The sequence below is a fragment of the Cornus florida genome, unplaced genomic scaffold (genome assembly GCF_030987335.1).
Source record: "Cornus florida cultivar Cherokee Brave unplaced genomic scaffold, ASM3098733v1 CherokeeBrave_3.0.0_Hap2_Chr04, whole genome shotgun sequence".
Taxonomy (NCBI): Eukaryota; Viridiplantae; Streptophyta; class Magnoliopsida; order Cornales; family Cornaceae; genus Cornus; species Cornus florida.
Genome location: NW_026775574.1, coordinates 91,518,365 through 91,544,791, shown reverse-complemented (window position 1 = coordinate 91,544,791; position 26,427 = coordinate 91,518,365). Strand labels below are relative to the sequence as shown.

The 26,427-nt window shown below is 33.7% G+C and overlaps 2 protein-coding genes across 3 annotated transcripts; both read left to right on the top strand.

Moving 5' to 3' along the window:
* The first annotated feature begins 3,212 nt into the window (after positions 1-3,212).
* On the top strand, positions 3,213-8,252 carry LOC132303903 (mitochondrial pyruvate carrier 1-like). The gene is made up of 5 exons (XM_059801350.1): positions 3,213-3,331; positions 6,534-6,652; positions 6,781-6,835; positions 6,947-7,082; positions 7,951-8,252. The coding sequence occupies exons 2-5, from the start codon at positions 6,560-6,562 to the stop codon at positions 7,988-7,990; spliced, it is 324 nt and encodes a 107-aa protein (XP_059657333.1). The 5' UTR covers positions 3,213-3,331; positions 6,534-6,559; the 3' UTR covers positions 7,991-8,252.
* A 3,095-nt stretch (positions 8,253-11,347) lies between these two features.
* On the top strand, positions 11,348-23,348 carry LOC132303902 (uncharacterized). Of its 2 annotated transcripts, XM_059801348.1 has the most exons (13): positions 11,348-11,457; positions 11,592-11,707; positions 12,348-12,377; positions 12,496-12,632; positions 13,045-13,224; positions 14,680-14,743; positions 14,847-14,954; positions 16,332-16,485; positions 19,559-19,648; positions 20,064-20,119; positions 21,276-21,333; positions 22,342-22,497; positions 22,597-23,348. In XM_059801348.1, exons 1-13 carry the CDS (start codon positions 11,376-11,378, stop codon positions 22,773-22,775), a joined length of 1,410 nt encoding a protein of 469 aa, XP_059657331.1. In that variant the 5' UTR covers positions 11,348-11,375; the 3' UTR covers positions 22,776-23,348. The 2 variants fall into 2 exon arrangements, with proteins under 2 accessions (XP_059657331.1, XP_059657332.1); XM_059801349.1 differs by lacking the exons at positions 22,342-22,497; positions 22,597-23,348 and having other exon boundaries at positions 21,276-21,338.
* Positions 23,349-26,427: the final 3,079 nt, after the last annotated feature.

Genomic DNA, 26,427 nt, shown 5'->3' with positions numbered 1-26,427 from the left:
GCTATCTTATTTATTTTAATCCTCATTCTTTCTGCAGGCTATATAATATAGACTAGAAAGAACCAATATCAAAGGACTTGACTAGTATCAAGTAGAATCACAATTCACAAATACATATATAATATTTTAATCCTCCTCTTTTTTTCTTTTCTTTTTTATCTTCCTGCCTTCTTCTTCTTCTTCTTTGTGTTTGTGGCTAAGATCAATTTTTATTTTTTTTGCAGACTATATAATATATACTAGACAGAACAAATATCAGAGGACTTGACTAGAATCAAGTAGAATCACAATTCACAAATACACACACATAAATATACACAAATATATAATTTTAGTCCTTTTTTTAATGCAAAAATTCCTTCTTCTTTTTTTCTCTCTTTGCTTTTGGCTAAAACCACTTCATCTAATAGTATCTACTTACTTGGTAACGGTTGTATGAATCAACTGCTTTCTTGCCCTTGTGGGCTTCAATCATGAAGTCCCAAGTGCTCCTTCCTCTCCCTCCTTCATTGCCAGCTCCTTCAGTCTGTAGCACCAAACAATTAAACCATTCCATAAATGATGTATGAATGTGTTTCCACACACACACACAAAATGGAGGGAGTGAGAGAAACCTGAAGAGCAGAAGTGGAGGCACCAAACTTGAAATCAAGAGGGAAGTCATCCCTTGTTAGGTCATGTGTTGTCGAAGAGGGCGAGAGCTTGACATCGCTACGAGTATCAATTAGGGTTGTATGAGGTTTGATCTCTCCTTTCAAGCATTTCACAGTGAGATGGTGATGATAACCCCTCTTAATAGAAGGCACTCTCACCTGTCCACCAACAAGGACCTTGTTCTCATTACCAAAGGGAGATAATGGAGGAAAAGCACTACATTTGAACAAAGAAGCAGCATCAAGAAGAGCCATTTTTTTTTTTCAAAGGACACACAGAAAGAAGCAAGAGAAGGCTTGTGCTTGAACTTTCTCTCACTTGAGAAGGTGGCTATTTATAGAGCGGATGGATGTCATCAAATATTACACACACACACACACACACGTGTATATATGATAAGTATGATCAAAATGACATCATGTTTGTTATTTAGTTCTCAATAGGCTTCATTTTTAATTTTAGTCATTACTTCCCATTTGCTGCATAATTCAAGGATAAAGAGACAAGTGACATATTGTATGTTTGCTATCTTCTTATTTGTTAAAAAAAATAATAATAATAAAATTTAAAAAAATAAAAATAAAATACCTTTATTTATACACACATATATATATATGTATGTGTTTGTGTGTCTGTGTGAAATTGCTATACATATATGGAAAATAATTTTATATCCACAAACTATAGTTACATGCATGATTTTGAAATAAGAATGTAATAAGCATTGATTTGTGTTGGATGATAAGAAAACTAATACTTGACTATTTGCATCATTTTTTTTTGGGAATTATGTTTGCATAATTACTTGGAGATCCAATTATAATATGGACACCAAAATAAATAAATAAACTATGTGCAGAACCATTGTGATTGATCCAACTGAAGGTCTTCTACATTAATGTGATCGATTTCCCAACTCTCTAACCTCTTCTCAATTAATACAATGAATGGGCACCAGAAATTGTGGATCATTGGTCAATAGTGTTTGCTAGCTAACTAAAATGTGGATCATTTGTTCTTTCCCAATGCCTAACTTTTTCAATTTTCTATTTTCCTCTCTAGATCCCTCCTTGGAACTTATGAGTATCTTTTAAAAAATATATTGATAGAGATACTTCATTAACAATATATATATATATATATTATAAAGTAATGTTACTATGTCGGAATTAATTTTTTTTCTTACTAAAATTTCAATAAGTGTCCACCGAAGACTGTTACAAAGTAATTAAAAAAATTAGTATATCTGTTTAGTTTCATGATTAACATATCAATCGGTAATAAAACCGCTATATTCTTAATAAATAATTTTTATACTATTTTTTTTGAAGACTCGAACTCTCTACATTTCAAAGTGAAAGGAGAGGAAATACGTGACAGTTTGCATTCCATGAGTTTAAGGTTGTATGTATGTAAAAATAATTCTGCTAATTTGAGGTCAGAGAATGATCACTTTTTATATAAATACTAAATTATAATTATTTAATGTGTCAATGGCGATTTCATATTAAATTTCATGACAATTCGAACAATTCGAACTAATATTCATGACAATTCCTTTTTATTTTTTTTTTGGGACAATCATTGATATGGAAGCAAAAGTAATAAAAAAAAATCTTTATATAGAAGACTTCATTCATAGGAGATGAAGATTTCAAGTTGTGTTACCATCGTTATCTAAGTGTGAAAAATTATGACCATTATAATGCTTGCACCTATTATTAACATTAGTGTGAGGTATCTTTTTTCTACCAATTACACGTGCATGACCTTTAATTATTACTCTTTTTTTATGCACAAAAATGGCTCTACAACCAACTAATTCAACTCAAAAGAAAAATATATACAGTGTATATATATATATATGAAGCTCCCATCTCCCAAAGAGAAATCTGAGGGTTCTAGTTCCATAAAAATTAATTTCTTATCAAGATGAAATAAATAAATAAATAAAAAATCTCTAACTTCATTTTGCAATTAATACATCCTCTTAAGCCTTGTCCTATTGAACTATCCAATATATATTGCCAAATAAATTTACAAGAGAAGGACGCAGAGGAATAGCTTATAACATATATAAAATATATACAAGAATCGTGATCTCTTCTTATTAAGTACAAAATTAAAAAAATATATTATATAATTTATTCGACCTTTTACACGTCTCAAAAATTATTTCAATTTAAAAATCGGTGAATCTTGTCATGAGTGAGCTTTCTTGGTTTATTGTTAAAGGTAAAGCAAGGACAGTTTTTTTTTTTTTTTTTCCTTCAAAAGATGCATCACTGTACAAAATGTAACAAATGTAGCTTTTGCCATTTGATTTTGTTTTTCACGAATTTTACAACAAAAATAAGAAACAAAAATAATTGTAAACATGTTAATTTTGTTCAAATGAGTTTTGGAAAAAAAAAAAAAAAAAAAAAAACCTTTTAAACTAAATTACTACTATTATTTTGGAGCTAGATTAAAGTTTTTAGAAAAAAATTAAATGGTAAAGTTGAAATTTTAAAACTAATATAGAAATATTTATTAAATAATCTTTTTAAAGCTTCACTGGATTTTTATAAAACTTATTAGTAATATCGCAGCATTTCGTATCGTAGAAAGTTTGGGCCTTCCTGAATATAATCAGAGTCATCTTCCAAACTTTTCCAGGCACCGATCTCCGTTAGCGGTAAGACCTTCTCTCTCTATATACACACAGTTACACACACATTTTTATATGTATACACACGCACACACGAGAATAATGATATACAGTATGATGATTATTGAACGGATCTGATGTTGTCACTTATTTGTGCTATTGACTCGGAATTAGGGCTGATTTAGCAAATGAAAATTGTAGTTCAGACCTTTATTGATAACTTTGGTAGATTTTTCGTGAGTTTATGATTTCTTTCGACATTTGATCATTCGTTTTACTTGTTACGATTCGAGCCCTTGCTGTTATCACTTTTGAAAGCAAAATTTTTCTTTGTCGTTAATATATATATTGATTGTTTACTTGTTAGATAAATATCAATATCATACGATTCTAAGTATATGTGCAGTTTGCTTATTGCATAGCAACACAACAGCAAATGTAATTTGCCCACACAACAAATTGGCCTTTCGCCTTAATTTTTTTTTTGGGGAAACTTTGCTCCGGTACAAAATTGAGAAAATTAAAGGGTTAAATTGAAATCTTTCTGTTTTTATTTCTTTAAATTTTTTTCCTGGGTATATTTTGATAGTTTTATGCATTTTTGTTGCATTTTCACTTATCATAGACATTTTTCTCCATAAACAACTTATTATTGATATTGCCCGAAATAATTGGTATTTGAGTCATGTTCAGTGTTTTTTTTTTGTTTTTTTTTTTTTGAAGAAATGAAAAGAATTCTAGAATTGTTGGTGTAAGAGGCTTGTTTATGTTGTATAAGTAAAGATAGACTTTGGGAATGCACGGGGCAGGTGAGCTAAGATTGAAGATTGTAGAGTGAGAACGGGTGCTAGAGTGGCAATTTCTTAAAAATATGTGATTCTGAGCGCCTTCAAAGCTATGTACTATGTTCATGTTTATTTACATACTAAAACAATAATTCAGACCTGATTGAAACAAATACCATAAGCAGCTTAGTGGTTCTTTGAGGTGGTGGTCAGCCACTGGTAATTGTTATTTGGTTCAATCCTCTCCAACAAAACAACAATTATCAGCTACATGTGCACGCTGTAAGTCCCGTACTTCTAAGTTAGAGTATTCAACTTGACTCTGAAAAGCGCAAAGAAAAACTCATTTACTGCCGATTCGTGGTTTTGCTCACATTCAATAGTCTGACCTAGTTGAATTGCATTGTGCCGCAATTTTTGCCTCTGATGCTATAATCCAGAAATTAGAGAGGTCAGAGGAGTTTGCCCCTCTATCCATGGATTGAGTATCCTAGTAGGTGATTTGAGTCAACGACTTCAACTCTAAACTAAAAATCAGTTGGTGGATTCTTAGTGTAAATCCATCCACCCACCCCCCCTCTCAACCCAAATAAATAAATAAATAATAAAATCACAATTAGACTCAGAGACTGTTATTTAAACCTAGTCCCTACAAATGTCCCATATCACCTTTGTAAATTTAGTTTTCAAGTTTTGTCTTGTTGTCATGCTTGTTCTAATGTTAATACATATACTTGATTTTGTATAATGTGCCTCAAAAAGAAGAAACAAATTGGAAAAATTTCTGGAGTAGAACTTCTGATTTAGCATATTATGCTTGCATTACATATTCTTTCTTATACCTTATATTATATATTTGGAAAGTGGAAATTGAAAGCCAATTTCGTGCTACATTTTTTGCTTCTTAATGCGCTTCTCTCTCTCTAGATTTACATGTTACTAACACGAAGATCTAATTCATAAATCTCAAGGAATGTATGCAAACTTTTATTTTGAAAGTTTGATTGTTCATTCAAGTTATGATTTGTGTTTGTTTGTCATGATTAATGTTGATGTTACTTTGATTGCTTTGGTATTCTAACACTCAATTTTGGGGATGTGTTTAAAGGAAAGTTTCATTTCTTTGGTTTTCTTTTAGTTTCTTGAAATTTGAAAACAATTTGATGCTCTTAATCATGAAAAGTACTTTTGGATGAATCATGAAAAGTACTTTTGGATGAATCAGAAGATCAAGAGAGAGAATTATGGAGGCATCAAGAGCTGTAGAGTGGTGTAAGGTTTGAAATAAATACTACTGTATTTAAAATTCGGAAGCTTCAAGGGCTGTAGGGTGTGAAATTTACGTAGGACTTGTTTTGCTTACTAAAATGTACTACTGGATTAATTACATGATGGAGAGGAAGAAATATGCTACTTTTTTAGCACAGGCTGGAATGTCTCTTTTGCCTAAGCAATACAACAGTTGACTGGCATGTTCATTTTCATTATATATAACGTCGTCTTTGTATAGGGCCCACTATTTAGCCTATGTTTTTCTTTTATATACGGCAAAAAGCTACAGAGATCTTTGATCTATGTAGTTCTTAAGTGTTTAACTTCATTTAATATATTTTCATCACCCCTTCTCAAGTTTGCCTTCTTTTATTAGACTTAAAGAAAACTATGAGACCGAAACTGAGACTCTAATTTGAGTTGTGCTAGGTCGTCATCTAGACCTAGAGGGGGATTAATAGGTCCTACTAGATTATTATGGTATTTTAACTAATTTCTTAAATCAAAGTATGAAACTGAAATTGAAAACTATACTAACACAAATATTATCAATCATCATGGTGTTTGTCATGTATGCAATAAAACGGTAAATAAAGATATTATATACCACATTTTACATGGAAAGCCCAAATGGGAAAAGTCATGGGACACAATCGGGCAGAAAGAGGTTGCAGACCGAGTTACCAGAATCTAATACCAAGAATCACCTGTCCCTCTTGATTTAGACTTACGCAAGACCAATACCAGATATTCCAGCAGCTGATTCGTCCACAGAGTTCGTTCCTCACAAACTCTACTTCTTACTGGATTTTCTATCTCCTTTCCAGTAACGTCCTACAGTGTGCATAGATTTATTATTGAACTCCTTTAACCATGAGAACTGATTCTTCAACAACCTATGGACCCACTCGCATATGATGATGGATGCAAAACACAAATTGAGTTGTAAGATTATCTTTTTGCCCTTGCACTTGAATTCCATATCTTTCCTTGGACAAGGTACTAACTTAACTACCTAGACTGACTAAAATAAATGAATACATATATACTCTGGTTTGATCACAAAATTTCCAACCTAAATTCCATGTCCTAACAAACTTCTATTTGCTTTTGTACATTTGACGTTGTATTTTTTTCTTTTTGTGTCTGAATTTTAATAACAACCGTTGCAGAGGCATTTGAGCAGCAGTAGTAATATATGGCTTCCTTCCGAGCATTCTTGAACAGTCCAGTTGGCCCCAAAACAACTCACTTTTGGGGTCCTGTAGCCAACTGGGGATTCGTTGCTGCGGTAGGCTTTACTACTATAAATTGATATTTTCACTTATTGCATAGTCATTTACTGTAGATTTCACAAACTTCGAATTGGGCACTCTAAATGAATTTTTTATTTCAAATTATAATTGGTGGATTTGGCAGGGATTGGTGGATATGCAGAAACCCCCAGAAATGATATCTGGCAACATGACTGCAGGTTGTTTTCTACCTTTGCTATGACTTTTTAATAATATTTGGTTTGAAAAAAAATAAAGACAGTACCTTAATAAGATTCTTGAGATACTGAGTATCTTATATTGTGCTGCAGCAATGTGCGTATATTCAGCCTTGTTCATGAGGTTTGCATGGATGGTGCAGCCTCGCAACTATTTACTTTTAGCTTGCCATGTCTCAAATGAGTCAGTGCAGCTCTATCAACTCTCCCGTTGGGCAAAGGGTCAGGGGTAAGTAATTGAGGATGTTATTTCTATTGCATGTTTACGTGGGTTCCCAAGCTGATTTTATTCCATGGTTACGGTCACCCTTCTATTTGTGCCTTCTCCAAATTTAGATTGCTGTTCAAATTAGTGAAGCTATTTCAGTCTAGTTCGATCTAACAAAAATGGAATCAGGCTCTGTAGGATTTGAACCTAAGACATTGGGTTTTGAAATGCTTCTTTCAATGACACTGATAGATCAAATGTAGGCACCCCCTGGCATGCCCCCAATCCAGAATTCCCAAACTAAGCCTCACTTCTGCACAAGACAATGCCAGAGCAATATGATGCTCTCACATTACAGCAAAGTTGATCGCAAACAGTCTAATGGTTAGACCAAGTAAAATTGTGTGCCTGTCAATGGGTCAGTTTGTCAATTAGGCTGAGTCGCTAAGATTGGAAGCAGCCAGTTATTAATGCTCAACCTGTCTTGGGCACTGCAGTGAGTTTTCCGGGATTCATGGGAAGGGTATGAATGGAGAAAAATGCAACTAACAGAATCTCTTTTTAGTATTTATGCATTTTTTGAATTTTAAACTTTTATGTATGGCTTTGACATTTTAGAACATTTCCTTTTGTTAATTGAAATGTTTATATAGTGATAGATTCCTACTGCTAAATTAGCAGGTACCTTCGAAGTTCGAACATCACCTAAATCTGCATTCGCTAGAACACTTTTTTAAATCAAGAAACTGCCCCTTTGGAACTCTTAAAACTGTTTCAATTAACTATTGTGCCCATCTGTTTAACTATTGTGTACATGCGTAAATGTTTGCCCTAGAGATGCATTCTACACCACACCTTAATTTTAATACCCTCGCGTACTTAATGATAGGTACTTGCAACAGAAGAAAGAAGAAGGTGCATCTCAGTAACTCAGTGTTGCTTCTCTTCTACCCCGGTTTCGGTGATTTTTGTGGTGGTTGCTAACTTGCTACAGATTCTGTAGGAACTCTTAAAACAGTTTGTATCTGATTTAAGTTCTGAGTGCTTGCATAACTTAGCACATCAATTTTAAGTATCATTTTGTTGTTTGTATTGCACCAATAATGTCAGAATCAAATATTAAACACGATAAACCTGCAAAAGGTTGAAGAGATTTTAGCTATAAGATGAGAAGCATTCACCATGAAGAAAGCATGCATAAGAAGAGAGTATATAAGTTGTATATTATCAATATGTGCAAGTAGTTTATAAATTTATTTTGGATAAACTACTTTTTTGCTTTCCTTTTCTTCAAGTAAAATTATAGACTTCCCCCTATGTATTCAATAATCCCACTCTCCTGTTAGACCTTATAGCTGAGTATTGGGAAGTTTGTGATGTTACTAGTTCTTCCAGGTATGTAGTTTTTCTATTACCTTTAAACCCATTCAAGAGTGAAAACAACACCTTGTAAGTACAATATATGCTATTCACTGCAAATGGTCGAGCCCTAAATAAAGCGGGGGCGGCAAAATCTAAGCTACGCAGTGTGGGGTGGAGTGGGAGTGAGACTGTTTACAGAGCATGAAATGGGAACGTGTTCAGAACACGAGAGTGATACCCCGTTTAGAAAATTGTGTGACTTAGATCAAGCCATCTTTATTAATTTTCTTTTAATTTTTATTACATTAACTCTTCATTTCCAGTATGATCTTTGTCCCGTCTCGCAATTTGCTTAAGCTCATTTTATGGCTCTAATTGTTTTGTAGAATATACCTTCCAATTTAGGTGAATACCGCCAAAGTGAGGTGGAATATATCTTTCGTGGTATTTTTTCTGGTTTCAAAGCGAAAAATTGTATTTTCTCTTATTTCAAAGTGAAAAGTAGAGGGTAAAAAATCTCTCTAAGTACATTGTCGGAGTTAATTGTCAAGACACAAATAATAATAATAATAATAATAATAAATAAAATAACTTCTCCCTATACCTCATTTTTGCTTAAGTTTAATGGGTTCCTCCTTGTAAATAATGGGACCTAAATAATATATATATATATATATATATATATATATATATATATATTGAGTCACAATACTCTTGCATTTGACTACATGTTTACTTATATTATGTATCTATTTTTGTTAAAATTAAATTTAATACACTCCTTTAGTCTGCAAGTAAACTTACTGCTATATATAGTACAGTGCAAAAGAAAAGAAAGGATAATATTAATTATGAGAGGAGGGAACAAAAAAGAGAATGAAAGAATAGTATTAAACAGTTATCATGTGATGAATAAAAGAAAATAAAGGAGATGATAATAATAATTTTTTAGAAAAGAAATTAAATAAAATTATTTTAATTAAATTACTATCGGTTCCTATAAATTTTGTCTTATAGAAGTAAGAGCAAATTTGATATTTATAAATTTTTTTATTAAAATGCTAATATTTTCTTTCATTTTTTTTTTAAAATTTTTTTCTAGAGATACCAAAAATACTCATTGGCCATTATTAATTGGTTAGAGGCACGTTTGGCCCTCATTTTGGTACGCGGCTCGTCATTTGGTGGGTCTCATACCAATATCGTCACCGCGGTATGGTATCATGTCTTTGGCTCTATATTTTTAATAATTAATATATAAAATTATAGAATTAAATCCTCTGTATATAATAAACTCAACTGACAACAAGTAAATTATATATTTTTTAATTTCAATTCTAATGCATCAATTAAGTGATTTTAAATATAGTTTGAAAGTTTATCTTTATTTGGTTGGAGGTTTGTTCAAGCAAAAAAAAAAAAAAAAAAAAACTCCCCGTGCTCCATTCATAAATCAAATTACAGAATTAACCTTTAGCATGTCTGATTTGTCTTCCTTCCTTGTCTTTCCCAAACGGCAATCACTGAATAACTGCTAACAAAACCAGATTGAAATCTATATAGATTGAGACTAAACTCTAGGAGTTCTTCAAAATTATAAGTGATCATGATTCTTTGAGTTATAAACGTCGTTTAAAAAGTTTACAACTTCATTGCCACGAATTCTCATTCACTTTAACATTATTAATACAGAGAAATTATAACCGAATCACCAAATCTTTAATCATCACCATTTTCTTTGTCTTAATCCTATATAAATGGAGTTGGCCAAGTAAATTCTCTATTTGCAATTTTTTTTATTACATATTATTTCATCTATAATAAATATCATCTCACAAAGCCTTTTCTTTAATTCCAGTATGTTAGTGGTTCACAATTTCTGGTGAGTGTTTTTCATTATTATTGGAACACTTTGATTCTAAAAATAAAAGAATAATAATAATAATAATAAAATCAAACTAATTAAAAAGTATTAGAGGTTTCCATTTTTTCTTCATAGAAAGGAAGCAATCCATCTCATGTTTTATGACTTTTTAGAATTTAAATTCTATAATTATGATATTTGCGGTACATTGTAATTTGTTATAGAATAAAATTTGTCACACATTTATCATGAAATATTTTTCACATTTTATTGCGAGGAAGTCTAATTGTTTTTTTTTAAAAAAAAACTCAATATATACATCTAAATCATTTTATAGATTATTTCTTCTTTAATGCTTTCATAAATTGGAATATTAGAGGAAATTAAAGGTATATTTTAATAAAGACTCTAAAGCCTATTTTGCTGTGCATGTGAATGTGGTAGACAGTGAGAAAAAAAAAAAAAAATTCGTATTAATGAACTTTCATTTCTGGTTTCCAATACGAATTGAACTATTTCTAAGTTATTTTGATATTGAAATTTTGTATAGATTCATTAAGCCTTTATATATATATATATATATATATATATATATATATATATATATAAACTCATTAAGCTAACATTACTATAATTTTTACAATTTTGAACATTTTTCATCTTGGAACTAAAATAATTTTGCTCCTTAAACATTTGTTTTGTTCTTGTTAAACAATCTTATTTAACATCAACTTCTAACCCAAGACCGATAGTACTGTGTAGCCCAGCCCAGACCAATCCAGCCCAGCCCAGACTAACCCAACTCACCCTAATATATATATATATATAAACTCATTAAGCTAACATTACTATAATTTTTACAATTTTGAACATTTTTCATCTTGGAACTAAAATAATTTTGCTCCTTAAACATTTGTTTTGTTCTTGTTAAACAATCTTATTTAACATCAACTTCTAACCCAAGACCGATAGTACTGTGTAGCCCAGCCCAGACCAATCCAGCCCAGCACAGACTAACCCAACCCACCCTAATAACTTCTCTTACTTTTTCTCTGCAAAGGAGAGGGAAAGAGAGCACAAAGTAGAAGATGCCACGAACGACTACGTTGGAGTGCCCTGGTTGTCCTCCTATTCGAGCCCTAACTTTCGATGTTCTTGGTCTCGTTAAAGGTAATACTGATACATACCCGCTTCGTATATCTATGGTTTCAATCTAATTTATCAGATACACTTCTGATTTTATATATATATATGTATACATAATATATTCTCATGCATTTTTGGGTATGATTGATTATTTACAGCTGTGGAAGCTCACGGTAAAGAAGGGGGAGTTCCTAGAGTGGTTGAGAGATGGGGAGAGCCAAACCCCGCCGGTTGTGTGCTCGCCGCCTCGATCAATGACCGTAAAACTGACCCTGTATGTTTTGGATTGTGTTTATATATGTGTTTAAACTGTATTACAGTTCTATGTTCTTATTTATTTGTTCTTTTCATGAATAGGATAGTTCTATATTGTTATTCAATCTGCTATAGTGTTGATTTTTAGTTAAAGTTCATCTATATATATATATATATATATATATATATTACATGTTTAATTCCTCTATTGGAATTGGTAATTTCGGTCATTCATTCATGATACGGTAATAGATTTAACATTGTACAGGTGACTTCTTTTGGACCATCTCATAAAGTTACAATTTTTAGGAACAAGAATTTTAGAAGTACTTAAAAGATTGCAGATTCAAATAAGTGGAAACGGCTAAATTCAATTATTTGAATGAAAGAAAATGTGAATGCAGATTCCCAATTTGAATCCAAACTATATATTTAGCATTGTGCTGCTATAGTGTTGGTCTTTAGTTAAAGATTGCATATTTTGATAAAACATGCAATTTGTCTGTTGGAATAAAAAATTCTGTCACTTTCCATGATATGCTTTGATCTCACTTTTTTCTCTTGCTTGGCATGATAATTTTGATTCTCTAGTTGATGACAATATGTTGACCACTAAAATATTGATGTATTAGAATTTTGACCTTTTTCATTTGTTGCAGTTGTTAGCTGTTGCAAGAAAAAGTGGTTTGGTGAGTTCCTTCTCGAAACTATGAAAACTTAGATCACATTTGATTCTTAGTTATTATTTATGATTTATGTTTAGTAGTTCCTTTGATTGATACTTTGTGTATAATATTTATTAAACAGATTGAGGTGCTTAGTCCTATTAACGGTGATCTTCGTGTTTCAATTTCCAACGCTGGAACTGCTGACAGTCGGCCTGGAGATGATGGTATCATTGGGTTGCATATGTTCAGGAAACAGAAATCGGAGTTGTCATCCGGGTATTTTCTGGACTTCACTTCTGGTATCTTAATACCCAATGATTCTCTCTTTACTTTTTAGGTTGCTCTGCTCTTTTGCTGTATGCATGCATGTGACAATGTAACTTTTGATTGCATGGTCTCCTAGATTTTAATGTTTATTGAGTTTATATATGTCATTGGTCTACATGCCTTTTCCCACTTCCATGCGGATTCCAATAGATCTATGTATTATTAGACCACTAGCTATTTGGATTTTGTAGTCAAGGCTGCTCCTTCTTTCTTTATTTTCTCATGTATTTTTAGGGTTTTTTTTTTTCTTAGGTCATATTTTATATATGTATGTTTATTTTCCAAACCACCACAATGTATGCATAATGCAGTGTGAAGTTTTGAGATCTTCTCCATCCATTTGTTTTTTGTCTTGAATTAGGTCATGCACCTTGCTTACATGTACAACAAAAGGACTTGCAAGTGTGAGGTCCATTGACGTTCACAAATCACCAGTGGATTCAACCACTAATGGTTCTTCAACAATCTGGAATGTATGTGCCACCGGCGATATTCAATGTATGAAAGTGGATGGAAATGAAAACTATGCATTATTTGGAGGGTGAGTTTCTATATGTTTCATAACTCTATTGTAACGACCCGCTCCACCACATGGTATGATATTGTCCGCTTTGGGCCTGAACCCTCACGGTTTTGCTCTTGGGCTTTACCCCAAAAGGCCTCATACCAATTGGAGGTGACACACTTACATATAAGCACTTCACATTTCCTCTACCCAGGCGATGTGGGACTGTGCACTCGTAGCTCGCCAGTGTGGTAGCCTGACAGTGCCTTTCGCACCCGCCCACGGTACACCCGCCCACAGGGTCATCACAATTCACCCCCTTTGGAGACCCGACGTTCTCGTCGGCACACTTCCGGCTGGGTCAGGCTCTGATACCAAACTGTTACGCCCCAAAATCTTAAATACATGAACTCTTGCCTAATGTGAGGATTAGTTTCAAGAATTGTATGGAATTTTCATATACGTGCACAATATATAGATGGTTATGCTTGTGTTGTTAAATATAGATTTATATGTATGATATAAACTTTGTCAAGGCCTAGTTCAAGTATTATTAGAACTGGGATCATCTTTGGGTATAGAACAATGTGTTTAAAATGACTAGTTTAATGGTTAGACTTCGTAGGTACGTAATTTAGGTGGATTGGTTGTGAAATCTAATTCTAATGGTAATCTAAGTAGGACAAGTAGGGGAAGGAGAACCCAAAATGGGTCTCCTGTGCAAAACAAAATTGTTTTTTTTCTTTTAATTAATTACTATTATTATTTGATTTAAACAGAAGAAAAATAGGAAATAAATAGTTTTCATATTTCAAAAATTACAGTAAATTCTAGAATATTAGACTTTATCATAATGGACTTAAATGTGATAACTTACTGATTTTTAGATGATGTTTAGGTAGGTTAACTAAATTAAAATCGAAAAGTATTTTTTTCTCAATACTAAAAGGGAGAATATGGAAAATCTATTAAGAGAAATTCTGAAATTTTGCAGGGTATTATATCTAATGTTAGGCTATGTCCCGAAATTTTGTACTCTCACTAGTTGGATCATTAGGGTTCTGTTTTTAAATTAAAATGATATTTGGGTGCATTAACTATTAATTTGAATTATTAATTAATGATTTCTTTCATAATTCATCATAATTAATAATTAATGGATGAATTTGGATATTGTGATGACCCTGTGGGCGGGTGTGCCGTGGGCGGGTGCGAGAGACACTGTCAGGCTACCACACTGGCGGGCTACGGGTGCACAGTCCCACATCGCCTGGGTAGAGGAAAGGTGAAGTGCTTATATGTAAGTGTGTCACCTCCAATTGGTATGAGGCCTTTTGGGGTGAAGCCCAAGAGCAAAACCGTGCGGGCTCAGGCCCAAAGCGGACAATATCATACCATTTGGTTGAGTGGGTTGTTACATCTATATTATAAGCTTGTTGGTTGTTTAGAAGTGATACGAGAGGAATGATTATTCCTTCCTCTCCAACTCAGGAAGGGAGTTGAAGTTAATGTGTGGGATCTTGACAAATGTACTAAGATGTGGACTGCAAAATCTGTAAGCTTCTGCAACCATCCTTCTTATGCATTTTAAAATTAAGAAATACTTGATCTTCATCACCATTTGACCCAAGACTCTGTATTGTATTTTTTCTAAACAGCCTGCTAAAAACAATCTTGGTATATTTACCCCAACTTGGTTTACATCTGCAACATACTTAAGTAAAGATGATCATCGCAAATTTGTGGCTGGCACCAATTCCCACCAGGTAACTTGTGACAGCTAACTCCTCTCTTACGTTGTGTGAAACCCCAAGTTCTAATACTCTGTCTAAAGAAGGTAATTCTTTTGGAATGTTACAAAGACCAATAAAGTAAATATTCTCCAGTGTATAGCTGTTCTACAGGGTTTATTAGAATTGTGAGGGTAGTTTGAATAAACAAGCAAATAAATCAACTTTACAAATATGTTCTGTTGGGTTGATTCGAATTTTGGTTTCCCACTCTGTTCTTCACCTGCTTGTTCATAATCGATCATAAATTGTGATCAAGAATGGGATTACCAAGACTATCGACTAGTGGTCCTGATGTGCCAAATGTTGCATCATTATGAATTTTCTGATTCATGTATTTATGTGTTCATATTTCTATGTTTTTCTATATGCTATTTATAATAATAATAATAAATTCTATTTAGATGAAGTATGAATTTTTAGAAGAAGACATGAAAGTCAGATATTCTTTTCTGGAAGTTAAGTGGAGTGATTTTTCTGGAATTAGTTTTCATCTCTCAACATGAGGAGGACCGGGAACTTAATGTCTCTGTACCTTTGATGCCCAATACTTCAGGAACTTGTATTTCTTTCCCCCTGGGTAAGAGACTCACATGCCCAAAATTGTCTCCTATGGGGAGTTGAACCCTCAAACTTACGCTTGAAAAGTTGAGGAGATACCACTAGAGTTAAGCTTTTAGTCGTTATGAACTTGTAATTTCATGAAGGATGTAGCTCTCCGCTTTGGAGATCAGTGAGTAGGCATGTCTTTAATAAAGTTGATGAGAAGTTCTGATCATTAGGATTTCTGATGTGCTTGACTTGAGGCAAAAACATTAAACACCCTCTCTCTCTCTCCTACATACACACACCCACGCACACACGTCCTGATCATTAGGATTTTATGACGTGCTTGACTTGAGGCAAAAACATTACATTCTCTCTCTCTCTCTCTCATACAAACACACCCACGTCCTGATCGTTAGGATTTCTGACGTACTTGACTTGAGGCAAAAACATTACATTCTCTCTCTCTCATACACACGCACACGCACCCACGTCTTGATCATTAGGATATCTGACGTGCTTGACTTGACTTGAGGCAAAAACATTACATTCTCTGCCACACACAGCTAGTATTGCATATCCCTTACTCTTGATTTGGTCAGAGGTTATTAGAAGCATCAGCCAATTCCTTATTGAATAATTTGTTAGTGATCCACAAATGTATAGGGATCCGATTATAAAATCAACTAATTAAACGATATCTTGAGGGACGTTGGTTACTTTAGGTCCACGGCAAAAACTTTCTTTTACCCAAATGATGGTTTTACAGGCCACTTGGTAACTTGTATTCCTTATTATCTTCTACAGGTTCGCCTCTATGATATTTCTGCTCAGAGAAGGCCAGTTATGTCATTTGATTTTCGCAAGACCTCAATTAAAGCAGTCACTGAAGATCTAGATGGTCATACAATATTTCTAGGAAATGGATCTGGTGACCTTGCTTCTGTTGATATACGAACAGGTATTAATAGTTTTGTATACGCATTATTCTGTTGATTTTCTATATATTTTTTTTGTATGTACATGTGGGTCATAGTCTGCCCATATTGAAATGGTTACCATTTGATTTTGTATTTTGGATTCATGTTTGTAATTGGTCCAAGTTAATCCTTGCAATTATTGCTTGAGTGAGTAGTTGAATTTTTTGACATTAAGAATTTTGGTGGAGATTTAGCTCTTCATTCTTCAATTGAAACCAAACTTGCGCTGGACAGGCTAGGATTTGCCCTTATGGGCCAAAACCCATGCAGTCTAGCTATTGCTCAATTTGAGGCTAGGAAGCACGGACACTCCAAAATGGGCGAAGAATCCGTATCCGACACGAACACGCGTCAAATATGCCCCGACACGTGTCGGACACACCAAAAAATGTGTCTGGAATTTTTTTATTTTTTTTAATTTTCGGACACGGCACGGACACACTTTTTTGGAATTTTTTATTTTATTTTATTTTTAATGCTGATATGTTAATTTTTTAATTTTTTTAAAATTTTTTAATGCTAATATGTCCTATTTTTTGTTCTGTACTACCTTTTTGGTATTGTAAATGGTAAAAGTCCTAAGTCAAATGATGGATGGGAAGATGATAGTACACTGACTTGTTTTTGTATATTTTTTGGGGACTAGCCTTTAGGTTTTTGTGAATATTAAGTGCTAACGGTAAAGTCCTGAATGTTAAAGAGTCTTGAATGTTAAACAGTCATGAATGTTAATAGTCCTTTCTGTCTATGCTTTTGTATTTGGAGTAAAGTTGCAATGATGATTAAATGATACTAGTTATTATTCTAATGTCTTGTTTTTTATTTGATTTTATAACTATGCAACATTGTTCTTTTATAGTTTATTAGTTATGAGTTATGATTTGTGTTTTTTTTCATTATAAGGTTGATGAAAAATAATAACACTCAGTAATTTTTAAAGTACTACATCACACACACACACACACACACATATATATATATACTATTCGCCATGTCCTTGTCTTAATTTTTTTGGATTTGCCATGTCGCCGTATCCGTGTTGTGTCGTATCCGTATCTCGTATCCATGTCCCGTATATGTGTCCGTGCTTCTTAGATTTGAGGTCTATCTTGTCAAGGAGTTAGGATAACTATCCATTAAATCATTAATATGGAGTTTTTAGTTTGTAGATGGAGGAACAGGGGAGAGAAATGTGAAGAAGAATAGATAAGAAATTAGGGAGAGAGCTCTGAATTAATGATCAATAATCTCAATCAGTCATGAAAATGTAACAATCCTATGTTTAAATCATATATATGGGTAACCAAGCTAAACCCTATTCACACGCTACCAAAAAGATATAAACCTCCTTATTAAGCGAACCTGGGCTTGGGGTTCTAGTCTGCGAAGCCCATCTTTCCAGCTTGTTTGTCGCCCCAAGCCCGACTGGTTGTCTGTCCGACAAGCTTGGGTATTCAAAAAACGAAAAAGACAAAAAGACTACTGCCTTCAGGAGATTGAGTAAATTGGTCCAAATGAGACATGGTGGGAGACTTCTGCCTAGTGCACCAGGTGAATGTTGTTCCCTTTAAAGGAATAAAATCTACAACATCTTGCATGGCACTCAAAATTTCTTTCCCCCCTAAATTAGCACTCATGATTTTTGAATACAATAGCCTTTAACAAGGATACTTAATAATGTTGAAGTATCCCCATACTCCGATGCTTCTCCCATCGCTTTTTTTACTTTCATAAGATCGTCCCAAAGCTCACCCATGTGGGCATCCTCAATGGGTCCATATACACCCATGAAGGACCAAATGAACATCCTTTGAGTTTATAATTTGTAATATGATCATAAACAAATAGAACCTTCTCCATTCATCAGTTTTCTGATCCACCCTATTGTCCCACAAAGAAAGAGTTCCCATTGTTGATAACTTGGTATTAATCAAGAGCAACCTGTTCTTTTTTCTAATCCAAAAAAAAAAAAAAAATCAAGAGCAACCTGTTCAACATACCTCGATCCAAATGATTTTCTCACCTCCATAGATGTCACATCCATCTTAATCTCCTGAAGGCAAACAGCTTCTCTCGCTGTTCATTTAGTATTGAATTAATAAGCGCACCTTGCTTTTAGAATTTGAAATATTATTGCTTCATGGTAGATGGAGGTTTCTCTTGGACTTCCATAAATTTTAAAAGCAAACTGTTTGAAGAAGCCTGCTTGGAAAAAGGTTTGATAGAAAATGCATAATGGTAAGATTCACCTTTGTTGTAAGTTATTAATTGAGAAATAAAGTTTCAGATGATGATTTCAAATCTCAAAAGTGATCTTACGGTTGGGCGCATATGAAATTATTTCAATAACTGATATTAAATTGTGATTTGGAATGGAACATACTGTTATTTCTATTATTTTTTGGTTCAAAGTTTTGGATAATGAAGCATTGCCATAGCCGTGGATACTGCATAGCACAGAACCTCCCAATTGTTTACAGAAGTAGTTGGGTGGGTCGTGCTCCATCCAGGTTTTTCCTGCCTATTTGTAGTTTATTTGTTCCCAAATACTTCCAATACATCCTCAAATACCTTATCAGTAAAGTAACTCATTCGTAGGTTTGTCAACTTGTCTGGGATGATTAATATTGTCTTCACCGTGTAAATTTGCTCATACACATATGCATTATGCCTAGAACCCAACCTGTGAGGTAGTACTTCTAAGCTGATCATATTGTGTCTATTATGATTTTTTTGCTTCCCATTGTTGATTGCTGGTCATATTTTACACACATTATACTCTTACAATGCTTATGGAGTTTTCACATCACTTCTGGTTGGGTTGATTGATTGAATTCTTCCAATGACGTGGAATGATTTTGATACTCATAGAAGGCCATATTCAATTTTTCATTTCTTTTTTTCCGAAAAGATATTTGAAATCAGTTTGTTTGAAACCTTGAAGCATGACCATTATTTGTTGGACCTGGTTGTGAAGCCTATCATACTGAGATTTATATATTTGGTAAATTGCCAAGATTTACTGTTCATGACTATTATCTATGGGTGTTGCAGGGAAACTATTAGGATGCTTTTTGGGGAAATGTTCTGGAAGTATAAGATCCATAGCCAGGCATCCGGAGCACCCAGTGATAGCCTCATGCGGTGGGTATTCTACACACTCATCACATAATTAACATATTCTGTTTTCCCTGTTTAGGGACATGATGTAGATTTTGATTTTGGCCTCTGGTGCTTGTATTGTGTTGTAAGTTGAATAATCCTTGTGAAGCAAATTTAAGGAGACATCTTTTCATTTGTTGGTCCAAACAGTTTAATAATATTTCTAAGTACAATATATAACCTTGTGTCACCTATTAACTTTCTTCTATTCTGTTCTTGTTTGAAAACAGATAGTTTGAGGGTTAATTGACTTGAGGCTTACTACCTCGACATATCTATTGTCAAATTATTAGATATTTGCATAATTTCTTTTACAAATTAGAAGCATATATTTTTTGTTTATTTTAAAAAATTATAATAACAACCACTGAAGTGAAAAACTTGCTTGTTTATTTAGGACTGGATAGGTATTTGCGACTTTGGGATATAAAGTCGAGGCAACTTCTTTCTGCGGTATGTTATCAAACAATTATTCGACATATCTATTGTCAATGCTGAAAGTTTCCAGTTTGTTCAGAAGTCGTTATTATTATTTTCTTTGTGGGGGGGGGGGGGGGGTGGGGTTTGGTGGGTCTGAGCATTTGGTTTTGTAATGTTATAAAGTCTTATTATAAATTTGGACTATGGCCTGACTAATCAAAATAAGAATTTACTTGAATTTGTGGTCAAGAACAACGTATGTGTAAGTTGTACTGATTATATAATGGTGTCTGAGCATTTGGTTTTGTAATGATTTAAAGTCTTATTATAAATTTATACTATGGCCTGACCAATCAAAATAAGAATTTACTTGAATTTGTGGTCAAGAACAACGTATGTGTAAGTTGTACTGATTATATAATTTTCTTTGCCCCCGGGGGGGGGAGGGGGGGAGGAGGTGGTGTCTGAGCATTTGGTTTTGTAATGATTTAAAGTCTTATTATAAATTTATACTATGGCCTGACCAATCAAAATAAGAATTTACTTGAATTTGTGGTCAAGAATAATGTATGTGTAAGTTGTACTGATTATATAATTTCCTTGTTCTTCTGATAATAAAAATAGCATTCATGTTGGTAATGTGGGGAGAGTAGGGGATCCCTTTACTTATCAAAAAAAAAAAAAAAAGAAAGAAGATATTAGTGGATTCCCTTCGCCAAGCTCAAATGTTAGCATTCATGGTGTCTGGGTAGGGAAGAGCCTTAGATGTTTCTGGCTTTATGCTTAATTCCCTCCTTTTTTGGGCTTGGGAGCGGAAAAGCTGAAGCATGAGGGCCCTAAATGTGATGATGGCCTTCGTGGGAGATTTAAGCTTGGTTGGAGAAAAATGTATCTTCATGGCTTTTTCTAGTTTGTCCAAAAGCAGTTCATTTGGCTGCTATCTGCTTTTGCATTTGCAGTGATGGCTGTTTATACTGTACCTGTAATGAGTAGAGTTATATATTCATTGTGTGGTGCTTAGAGCTCTATTTGTCTTGGAGTAAGCGCAAGTCATTTTTTATTTAAAAAATCTGTATTCTGGGATGATCCTAGTGAAATGACATTTCTAAGTATTTTTTTGGGTAAATAATTACATTTCTGAGTTTGTGCTCTTCACATCATTTTAATTTTTTTACAAATTTGGACGCAGGTTTTCTTGAAGCAGCATCTCACAAATGTTGTTTTTGATTCAAATTTTAGCAATGAAGGTTAGTCTCTCTTTGGCTTATCATAAATAGCATTTAGGTAAGCTCATTGTATATGTATTCTTTTTATGTTTTCTAATACCAGAAAAATAGGTATCAATAGAGAGGTGGATTTAGCACCAGCAACTGTGAAAGAACTGCATCCTTCCATGATGTCTTGAGATAGTCCCCCGGGTTGTTAAATGATGGAAATTTTGTACATGATATTAACATAAAAGAACATTAATTCAACTAAATGTCAGCAAAGCCTTTTTCCAACTATTAGTGGTCAACTACATGAAACTACTGCTATCATATATTTCTTAACTATCTTAATCTTAGTTTTGGTTTTCACCTTCTTTTAGCATTAACCTTAATAAGGACCACGTCATGTTTCCTGACTTGTGTGAGATTATTGGTTGTAGCTGCATATGACCAAAACTATCATACTCAGTTATCTCACATTTTGCTTTCCACCATAAAAGAACATTGTACCGCCTATATTCTATTTGTGTTTATGTTCTGTCCTTTTCCCAACAATCGTATTATCCCATTATTCTGAATACATATCTTCGATATTGCATTGCAAAAAGGAAAAATAGGGAAATAGTTTTCCAATATTCTTCTGCACGCTTTGTAAAGTTTCTCTCAAAATCACATGACCAGATCCATTTGGTGACCTGTTGGTTAACTATAGCAAAGAATTGCTGGGTTCTGGGTTTTTTTTGTCACATTCGGAACCAATCACATCTGTTGGTTTTCACTTGCAATGCAAAGAGTTAAACCTCTGCTGCATGTCCTATCATGGACTTTTCCGGATCTTGTCTTGGGTTTAGGTTTGGATTGGACTTATCCACTTGCTTGGCTTGATGGTCTGCTAGCTCCTCTTTCCCGCCTCTTCTTTGTTGTGCTTGGCCCCCTTTTTTTTTTTTTTTTTTTTTAATGGTACTGAATATTTAGGCATCCTGTAAACTTGATCTTTTGTGGTGTTTAATTCTGATTGGTCCAAGTGTGTCAATTCTGCTTAAACAGAAGTTTTTGGCGGTTTACCTCCCATTGAAGCTCCAGGTGTAGATGGAATATTAATCGGCGGGGAAGAATCTCTGCCTGTAAAAAGAAAAAAGGCATCCAAAGAAAACAGTGGAAGCAAGAAGAGTAAAACCAAGAAAAAGAGCAAAAAGGCAAAAGGCAAGAGCATTTACATGTCCTTTATAGATATACTGTAAACTTTATTTTTTATGGATTTCAATTCTAATTGGTCTAAGCATGTGAATTTTGCTTAAACAGAAGATTTTGGCGATGTACCTCCCATTGAAGCCGCAGATGTAGATGAATTATTAATTAATGGGGAAGAATCACATTCTGTAAAAAGAAAAAAAGCATCCAAAGAAGACAAGGGAAGCAAGAAAGGTATAACCAAGAAGAGCAGCAAAAATATAGAAGGCAAGAGCATTGATGTGTCGTAATCCGGACACTGTTTTTTCCTATTTGATAAGGGGATACTGGACGAGTCTAGACCTATTAACCTCGGCATTCACACTCGAGAAGGCGGAATGAAGTGAGCAAATGACAGTTGAAGTGTTGAGATACGTGTTTCGCATCCAAGTTATTGATGCATGTGTATGGAGAAACAACAGGTTGTAGATTGGCAAGTTCGAGAGGTGGTTGATTTTGTTATTGTGATCTCAAGGTTCTGCTTTTGTGCGTTGCTTGGCCTGTTAGCAAAGTTTTGTTTCATATTTCAAAAATGGAATACAATCGTGTCAGCACTATACCAACAACAAGAATAGTCCACAATTTTCGTACTATTAACTTTCTCAAATGATGATTGTAGCATTTTAAATAGTAAAGCTAATCATAGTTATCTGGTAAACTCTTTGGCATATGTTTTTAACATTTTCAGGAACTAAATATGAGACCCTAGTGTCTCGTATCTAGAGGGGTTATTGTTATCTAAATTCTTATTGGGTTGGGCTTTGACTTGTAATGGTCGATAGTTAAGAACTTCATTAATGATAGTGGATTTTTCTTTCCATGGAGGTAGGCTGGGTGGAGACAAACCATGTTAAATATTGTGTTATTGTTTGTTGTTTTGCGATTGAATTATTATTAGGTATGGTAGCGGAGGCAGTTTTGGGAGGGGTACTATCCCCCCGCACCTAAAATCGTTTAAAAACTCCTGTCTTGTCCCTGTCCAAAACCGTCTAAACGGGGGACCTTTTTATCCCATTCCCATCCGTTCAATTTTTTTACCCCGCGGGCACCTGTCCCGCCTCATTTAGTTCTATAATTTCTCATTTTTTATTTTTATTTTTCCTTAAATACAATTATATAACTATTGAAAAAATTATTAAAAATTGGGCAATCAATAATTTAACATAAAATTCAAGGGTAGGAGTGTTTTCTTGCTCGTAAGGCTCTGCTACTCGCTAAAATGGTTGAGAAAGTGAGTGAATGTGAAAATAAGGATAATTTAGTAATTTATCTATTTAGACGGGACGGGGCAGGGTGGGATAACCTCCCTGTCTCCGTCCCAAACTCGGCGCGGGTTTTATTAATAAAAATTATTCCTTCCCAAATAAGCTAAATCGTCCTCCAAAATTGTTACAAATGAGGCAAGTCCTTGTCCGTCCCTAATTATTATGTTTGTGATTGGCTTCCCCTATGCCTAAACAAAGGGGGCATAATGTCTGACACTTATGCTAATGATGCTATTTTGTGGCATTAGTTTTTTTTTTTTTTTTTAAATAGTTGCTAAATTGGATTATTCTATTTATACTTGAGAACTACTGAATAGGCAGTTGAACTTTTCGACCATGGGTATTAAGTAGCCAAACCTAAAATGATTAGAGTAATATTATTACGAGATCCCTTTCTGTCAAAGTTCAAAATTCTCTTTATTTAATCAATGATAAAAATAAATTTTTAATTCATTGGTTACATAATGAGAGCTCGTGAGAGATTCTTATGATAACATTACTTAAATGATTATTAAATAAGATTGTATCAGGCTGATTAAGTTTCAGCAAAAATTTAAAGTTATTTGATTTAAATTGAAATTACATTATAGTAAATGTCGTTAATTATAACCAACCATATTATGTTCATAAAAGGGTTTTGTTTCTCAACAGTACTTTAAATTTAGTAAAACTATGCATCTTTTGGATTTTGAACTTCATTTATTTCAATAAAGTGATTTAGAAAGTGCAGAATAAATTTTATTAATAAAACCATTCTAGTACATCCAAATCTCCAATACAAATACAACTTGGGAATCCATCCCGTGGGCCCCTAATGATATCCCAAACTGAAACCGAAATAACTGAAATAAAATCTCAAGCTAAACATGAAAAGTAGTTCTACGTAGTCGGAGGAATGAGTGTCTATATCTGCTCTGTACGACCAACCTCTAACCCTGGAACCGACGAGCACCTGAAAAATAAGAGAGTGGGTCAGGCCCACATGCAAGTCCTATCCTACTACGATCCAAACAGAAACCCGATACGCAAATACATCCTAGATAGCTCAACAATATCTAGAGTAGTCCATATATGTATAAGTACACACTATAGGACACTTACTAGTCTAATAGGTCTGTCTCAGCCTGAGTAGAGATACCATGCAAATCGCACATAATGTGGTCATGTGTACCTAGACTTACCAGGGAACAACACCTCTGTCCAGCTATCCATCCTAGGCGATATACGCACCCTAACCATGGTCTTAAGACTCAAGCTCATACCATGGCACTATAACATAGATATATAAAGTCCTTATACTCCTAATACAAAATATCATCCATCTGGTATAGTGGCTTGATATATGTAAAACAATCCATCCAGTATGTCATTCAATTATTTTGTTGACATGACTCTAAGATGGGTAGGACTTAACCATTATGGTTAATCCATACTTCGATCCAGAATAGGTAGGACTTAGTATTTTTAACTAATCCATCCCTAGTACGCCACCGTCCCATACCGGTGCATACTATCCTCCAATTAGCACAATTGATAAAACAGCACTATATATTCATTCAACCATTCCCCAAAATATGCATGAATAGAGATACCATACAAATCATACTTCCATCCAGAATAGGTAGGACTTAGTGCTTGAACTAATCCATCCCCAGAATAGGTAGGTCTTAGTGCTTTGAACTAAGCCATCCCTGATATGCCACCGTCTCATATCGGTGCATATACACATATATAAGTAGGACTTAACTTTTATAGTTAATCCAACTTATTTCCAGATAGGTAGGACTTAGTATTTTTAACTAATCCATCCCTAGTACGCCACCATCCCATACCGGTGCATACCATCCTCCAATTAGCACAATTGATAAAACAACACTATATATTCATTCAACCATTCCCCAAAATATGCATCAATATAAATTAATACATATATATCAATATTAGGCATTCATTATAGAGCCTAAAAATCATATTCCAATAATGTAAATTGCTAAAATAAAACTAAGCATTTACATTCTCCAAACCATCCATAAACTGATACAGTTTAAGGCAAGGTAAATATCAATTTGTTCCAACACAAGCATGGTTAATTTCAAATAATCCATGATACTTATAACCCTGTTTAAATATGATTAATCAATATTGAATCACATATAAACAATTCTCTAAGTTCCAATGTGTAACTTGATTAGCAATCAAAGTGCAGTTTAAAATGTAACGAAACTCAATGAAATGTAAACTTAAATTGACAAATGAAAATTTGAAGTAGGGACCTTGTGTAAAAAGTCATGAAGTTGTCACCTTTAAAATAGATTTTTCACAAAATATAATTTTTCAAGTATTTTTTAAAATAATTTTTGAAAAGGCTCTCAATGTGAGTCAAAGTCACAGAGATTTATAAAATCGAGGATTCTATTATGTCAAGATAAGGTGTTAGGCATCCCTAAAACATCCACAAAACTTTATAATTTTATCATATTATAAAATAATATTCATTTATTTACCAACAACTAGTGCCTAGGGATATCAGGACCAATGTTGAGTACTTAATAAATTTAAAATTATATTTATTTTATTTGAATTTATTTTGAGGAAATAAGCATAATTAAATAAGAGTCACTGGTGTATGATTACTGTT